Raw genomic sequence first — 7,354 nt, forward strand, 5'->3', positions numbered from 1 at the left:
CCGGGATCGGAACTAGTGAACCCTGGGTCACCAAAGTGGAATGTGCGAATTTAACCACTGCACCACTGGGTGTTTAATGACATACTTAATATATCAGAAAAATAGTCAAAACATTGTTTTTCCTTTTTTTGCATCCCAAGGTAAATATTTCATGGTATTCACTTTTTTATACTTTAAAAGCGAAAATAGCCACATGGTGAATTTTATTTTATTAAGCAGATTTCTTTGAAATATTTGTGAAAAGAGAGTGTGCTAATGAAACTTCATTTCTGATTATCCTTCTCATTTTTACTGCAGAATGCTTCCTGCATATACTATTTTGTAAAGTAACTTTTATTAGAGGTAATATGTAAAACATAAGTAAAAAGTTAACACTACATTTGGATACAACTGATATAGATTTTAAAATTTGTTTATCCAAAATTTTTGCTGATGGAGTATTTCTGCGAGAATGCACAAGAAATTGCTTACCAGGGATGGTCTCTGGGAGGTAAATTCTGTGCTTAGGGATAGAGAGCTATACACTTTTTTGTTTAAAAAAAAAGCATTGCCATCATTTTATCATTTAAAACCAAACAGCAACAACAAAACATTTTTCAGAATGCTGTGTGAATATGGGCTTTCAGCATTTTCCCATTCATTTTAGTTTAATCAATTTACTTAGTATGATATTAGCATGTGACATTTGATAAGAATAAAAATTTTTAAAAAGTAGACTAATGTGTATTTCATCTCTAATTTAAGTCTCATAATACTGTGGAAGAAGTTAAAGAATCATTATGGATTTATAAATATTTATCACTGCATCCAACTAGATGATTTCACTGGGAAGAAATTTCCAGGCCAAAATAATTCTATTTTTATGATTTGGCACAGACATACTCACATTCATTTACTTAACCAACTTATTTAATTTGGGTGCTGAACTTATTTAATTTAGGCCACATTAACTACTTTCACTAACTTATTTAAGCTATTTGTAACTAACCTTTAAATTTAAGGAATGAGGAATCAAAGAAATGAATAGGTTCTGGAGACAGATGTGAGCTTTTTGTCTTGGCTCACTGCTTACTAACAGGGAAATCTCTGGCAGCTGATCTAACTTCTTTGAGCCTGGAAGATCCTGGAATGTGTGGTATTTCAAATATAGAAAAAGAAGCAACCTTTTCTTTGTAAAAGTGATTTATCAGATCTAGAGACATAAATACAATTAGAAACAAAGTATACCTTAGCTAATTCACCCCTCCCCTGCCCCGTCACATATTTTACAAATTAGAAAACCAAAATCCAAAAAAATAAGTGATTTTTCCAGTGATGGCCAGTGGCAGAGCTTGGGCTAGAACCCCTGAGTACTCATCAAGTAGCTCATTGTTCTTTTCATTCTAGTATGTTCCTTGATGACAAGTGGGTGGAACCTGGTGAGAAACTATGAACAAGCAAACAAAAACCTCTGCTTACGAAACAGGGAATGGCTATGGATGTCTAAGGCCAAGTACCCTGAAATAGTCAGTTAATGCCTCATTCTTAACTTGAATTTGACTCTATAGGCAGGAGGGAATCTCCAGAGAGGAGAAATATCCGACTGCTTGGGAAGCTTTCTTACATCCATGCTTTATTCTTCTTCTAGTCTTTTGAGCATCATTAACAAGGTTTTAGTTTATAGTCAAAGGGAAAGTATATATTGCACATCAACAGTTTTCACATCAGACACTTTTCCTGGCTTTACAAAGTGGCAGCTAGATGAAGAGTGCTTTCCAGAAAGTGGAGAAACCAATACTAAGTGAATCCACTGCCTATATGCAGGAAGATGCTTGGGGCAGGAATTCAAAACACTTGGTGTCAAGTGTCACTCAAACCGTGGCAATGGGGAGCCGAGAAACACTTTCTGGTAAGAACTTTAAGATTCCTGCTTCTGTCTTCTCCAGGATCATCCGCTCGTCCTCCAATCATTCCAGAACAGTTCCGTGACAAAGAATAAAAACTCTGCTGTTGAGGATGCGGACCATTTCTTAACGTCAGAAAAGGGCCCTGCAAGTTGTAAACAATATTACAGGCCCCGTTTATCCCAAAATGTTGAAATCCGTCAGTCATTTAACAGACTGGATGGATACACATCAACAAATGTGGTGGGTGTTTCTGAGATTACATCAGTTTCATTTTCCACTTGGGCCTTTTTTTAAGCGTCCACATTTGCCACCAAGAAACACACTCATAACTGGGGGAAAGTTAAGTGCCGTATATTTTTGAATCTCTTGGAGAGGTGAAGGGCCGTTATTTCCTGCTGGGTACTGTCCTCCTTTTCTTGCTTCACAAACAAAACCCGGATGTGACTTGGGAACGGAAAAAAAAAAAAAAAAAGAACAAAAAGTAAAACTTCTGTTGTTTCTCCAGGAAAGTGGGCTAGCGCAACCCCAACCCTTGGGCCCCCGCCCAGGCCGGTCCCCCGCGGGCGTGGCACGACCCCCGCAGGGAGATCAAGCAGCGCGAAGCTTTTCAGCGTCCTGGGGCCGCCTCTCAAACGTAACCCTACTCGGGCTCCCTGGGGCAAGGTTCCCGGGGTGGAGGGGACCTGAGAACGAGACCAGGGGTTTTAGGATCCTGGGTCGCTGGGCAGGGCTGGCGTGACGGGGCGGCCCGGAGGCAGCTGAGCCCCCGGGCGCGGGGGACCACCGCGCGGGAGGCGGTCACGTCCTGCGCCGGCGGGCGGGGTGCGCAGGCACCGCAGTTATTTCGGGACGCGCCGCGGTTCGCAGCACTTCCAGCCGCTCCACTTCCAGAGCTGTCCCAGGGCCCGGTTCTGGGGCGAAAATGCCGGCCCTTCACATCGAAGATTTGCCAGAAAAGGAAAAGCTGAAGATGGAAGTTGAGCAACTTCGCAAGGAGGTGAAGTTGCAGAGACAACAGGTAATTCGGCTGTCCCAGAATATTTCCTTCTCTGAAATCCAACAAGGTCAGCTTTTCCCGGTTTGTTACAGTAAAACAAACAGGGTTTGGGATTTTTGTTTCTGCAGCTTCTCTTGAAGTAGGGCTTTGGTGGTACCTGGGAACTGCCAGTTGTTGTAGGGACATCATAGGAGGTAAATGAGAGAGCAAGGATCCTATGAGTAATTTAAACCCGAATGTCCGAACATCTGAGGAGCCTAGAATGGGGGAAATAGACAAGAACTGCTACCTGATGGTAGAGAGTTGGCTTTAAAAGCTCAAGCTGTAGGAAAAGGCAGATGGCTAGTTAGTTCCTTGATCTTTTCATTACGGGAAAGAATGGTATTTGAAAGGTTTTTGTTTTGTTTTGTTTAATCACAATTTAAAGTCTTGAATTACCTAATTTTGAATTCCACAGGGGATCTCCAGAGCTGTGCAATGAACAGCCCATTGGAGCTTGGGAGCAAAACATTACAATGTATTTTTCTTTATTTGTAAATATCATCCCTTTATAATTTCCATCCCTTTAAAATTTCCAAATTATAATTTCCATAATTTTCATATGCACCTCAGTATGTGTATAAGCATTTATTTATAAATAAATACAGATACTACTGTATTAGTTCATTGTGCATACCTATAAAACATAACATCTGCTGCCAATCTCCCTCTTTTTTGCTCAGGAAGATTGGCCCTGAGCTAACATCTTTGCCAATCTTACTCTATTTTGTTTGTGGGTCCACAGCATGGATTGATGATTGGTGTAGGTGCACACCTGGGATCAGAACCTGTGAACCCCAGCTGCTGAAGCAGAGCATGCTGAGCTTAACCACTATGCCAGCAGGCCAGCCCCATGGAGAGATATTTTTTAAGGAAAACGATCTAGTCCTTTCTCCATAGCAAGAAAAATTTAAACAATTTCATTTCTCTATGGTTTAATACTAGGAAAAAAATTAAGAAAAACAAGGGAAATGAAGCAGATGTGGTAAGTATGCTCACTTGCCTTCCTGCTCTAGTCATGGTAAAGCTGTTCATACCAAGAGTTTTGTCACTCAGAATGTACATTTAGAGTGATGTTTGGAAGATGCACGCTTTTTTGAGTTTTACTCTTTATACATTTCTTTTCTCAAATTTAATCCTTCTCTTCCAAATACCTACTCTTCCTAGATTTTGGAGTGCAAAGTCCTTTTTATTGATGTTGAGAGTTTTTATAGCTTTAAAAACACAGCTGTGTTTAGGGGCTGGCCCAGTGGCGTAGGGGTTAAGTTCACATGCTCTGCTTGGGCCGCCTGGGGTTTGCGGGTTTGGATCCTGGGCACAGACCTGGCACCACATGTCAAGCCATGCTGTGGTGGTGTCCTGCATAAAATAGAGGAAGATTGGCACAGATGTTAGCTCAGGGCCAATCTTCCTCACAACAAAACAAAACAAAACAAAAAAACCCAAAACAAACAAACAAATATAGCTGTGTTTAAAGAAAAAAACCAAAGTTACAGGATCTAATATGTAGACTTGTTTCTTGAAATTTTAAGGGACCCATTTTGTGAATGGCAAAGCCCACAGTACAGCATGTGTTGACCACTTAGATTTTTCACACCGTGAACCTTCGAGGTTCCATATTAAGCAGAGTTGTATGCACTGAAGTAAAGCATTGTCTGTGCAGGGTTGAATATCTTAATATCTGGTATCACTATGCAGAATTTATAGGGCAAAAAAGAGGCAAGTGTCTTCTTGTTATTTAAAGCTTCAGATTAGGAATTTGTGGGGGCCTGGATGCAGCTGCCTATGTGGAAATTAAAGGTGTCTTTCGTTAGCAGTTTCTCCCTGCCAGCTCCCCACTTCCACCCCTCAGGACACACCCTGCTGGATGGACTTTCCATCCGGAAGCTCCAGGTGTTTGCCAGAGGGAGCGAAAGCTTCTGAAATGGCCTTAGGGGATAAAAGGAGAGGCATCAATTCCTAATAATAATATTCAAACATTTGATTCTCCACCTTTAATTATAGGGTATTAGTGCTACACAAATATGGCTCTTAGAGATCATTCAACTCTCTCACTTTTAAGGAGGAAAAACTAGAATCCCAAGGAGGCTAACTAGCTCCTCATTTAAGACCTCAGAGACAACGATAGGGTAGTTACAAAAACACGCCTTCTGATGCCCAGTCCATTATTCTGTCAATAAATTGTTCATGTCTGAGCTGGGTGCTCTGCTCAGGCCAAGGACACAAAATTCACAGGCTGAATTCTGGCTCCAGCTAAGTGTTGTTCAAACATATCCTCTTGATCATGGAAGGAAATGCATCAAAGGAGTAATTATTCACTTTGAGAGGTTACAGATCTCTTTGGAAATCTAATGAAGAAGCCTCTTTAAGAATGGATACAATTTGGGGAAACTTGAATCTTATCCACAAATTTCTCTGGGGCCACAAACCCCAGGTTGTGGATGCTTGCATCATCACTGCTGAGAATTCACTTAAAATGCACACACCGTGAATGCCAGCAGCAATTGAGAGCAGATGCTACCTGGGAGAATGAGTGATACCTGAGAAGATTTTATTTTGCCACACTTTAAGTCATATAACTACATCACTTAGTTTTAAATTTAAATCAGTGGCCTTCACATTGGTGTGCAAAGAGTCTTTGGGGTGTGGGAGTAAAATATGAAAATTTCTATCTTTGGTTAGTTTTAAATCTCATCTTTTTATAATTTCCAGGTTATGTTTTATAATTATGCTTGCTGTATTAACACAGTAGCATCAGCACTTATTTATAAGTAAATAATTATATACATTTTGGGATACATATACAAACATGTTTTAGTGATCACCATTAAAACAGTTTGAAGATTACTAATCTAGATGACAAATTCAGTGGGAACAATTTGCCTAGTTTTAAAAGGTTTCCATTGGGATTTCCTCGAGCTTCTCTAATTTTTACTTCTAATTTCTTACTAGTAATGCAGGCCTTTATTAAGACTCTAATCCTTCTTTTTTTCCTTTCCTTTTTTTTCTCACTCTTGCAACCTGTCTCTTCAAGTTAGATATTTTGAAGAAACTATTCCATCCTTTCTCCATTGCAAATAAAGTTTGAAGTGATTACGTAAACACAAGAGTCCTAGACAAGCATGGTCACCTTAGATAACTCTTCTATCAGGATCATTGTCCTTAAGCAACGGGAAGGAATTCTGAGCAGAGACACAGAATGAGACTGAGCAACTCCAGCTTTTCCAGAGTCAGACTTTCTCCAATGCTTCTGTCATTTTGTGAAATGCAGAACCTGGCACTCACCCATAATAAATGGGAATTTTGGCAGGACACACTCCAAAACATTTGGGAATTTACTACTGCACCTGCTCATTAGCATGGAAGATTGAAAGCAGGGTATGTTTTAGTTCCTAAAATATTGTGGACACGTCATAATTAAATTTTAGCAGAGTGAGGAAGTCATATGAGGAACAATCAATCGAAATTGCCAGAGATGATCTATTTAATACAGTGACTTTCAAACTTTTTGACTCTGACCATAGTCACAAATATATTTTCCATAGATTGTATCATTCATATGTATTCCATATGTTCTGTGATGCTTGCTAATATTTTTATGCGGTTCTACTTCATTTTTCAAAATGCTGGTTGTACCCAATTATATTAATTTCACTAAAGGGTGGTGACAAAGTTTTAACAATCCTGACCTAATTCATTTTTTTTTCTCAAGGTGTCTAAATGTTCTGAAGAAATAAAGAATTACATTGAAGAACGTTCTGGAGAGGATCCTCTGGTGAAAGGAATTCCAGAAGACAAGAATCCCTTTAAAGAAAAAGGCAGCTGCGTTATTTCATAAATAACTCTGGGGAGACGCTTCATCCTCAGTGGAAGAACTAGCTTGTTTTAGTTTGCCAGAATGAAACCGACATGCCTTTTAAAGAGAAAAAAAAAAAAAGAATGAAATTTAAAGGAGACTTTCTTCAGCACTTATATAGATATGGTTCTGTATACAAGCTATGTGCTTCTCATCTTTGCTCACTACACTCCCCTTTTAAGAGGGCAGAGAGTATCAAATGTGCAGTTATGGAAAGAAAGACGTTACTTGTGCATGACTCACCTCTTTCAGTATATTGCTTGATGCCTCAAATAAAGTTTTATCTCTGAAAAATGAGTGTTGATGATTTAAGAGAGCATTTAATTTTTTTGGCCTTAAATTTTATATTTTTCCCCATAACCTTTCTGGTGTTTGGGACATGTATCAAAAGATGAGGTGGTTTGATAGATCAGTTCCCCAATCCAGCTCTCTCTGCTTCAATTCTTAGGAGGTTTACAGTGCTGAGTTCTGACTTCTGGAATGTGTCTGATCTAACGTTAACTATTAGGGAATTGAGTGAATAGAATTGAACGCTGACAGGAATCAGATTATTTGAGTCAGGAACCAGGCCAAGCC

General features: G+C 39.5%; 1 protein-coding gene across 1 annotated transcript; it reads left to right on the forward strand.

Annotated features, from left to right (window-relative positions):
- Positions 1 to 2,185: 2,185 nt before the first annotated feature.
- Positions 2,186 to 7,072, forward strand: GNG11 (G protein subunit gamma 11). The gene is made up of 2 exons (XM_008509105.2): positions 2,186 to 2,904; positions 6,635 to 7,072. Exons 1-2 carry the CDS (start codon positions 2,809 to 2,811, stop codon positions 6,758 to 6,760), a joined length of 222 nt encoding a protein of 73 aa, XP_008507327.1. The 5' UTR covers positions 2,186 to 2,808; the 3' UTR covers positions 6,761 to 7,072.
- Positions 7,073 to 7,354: the final 282 nt, after the last annotated feature.

The sequence above is a fragment of the Equus przewalskii genome, chromosome 4 (genome assembly GCF_037783145.1).
Source record: "Equus przewalskii isolate Varuska chromosome 4, EquPr2, whole genome shotgun sequence".
NCBI classification, from domain to species: Eukaryota; Metazoa; Chordata; class Mammalia; order Perissodactyla; family Equidae; genus Equus; species Equus przewalskii.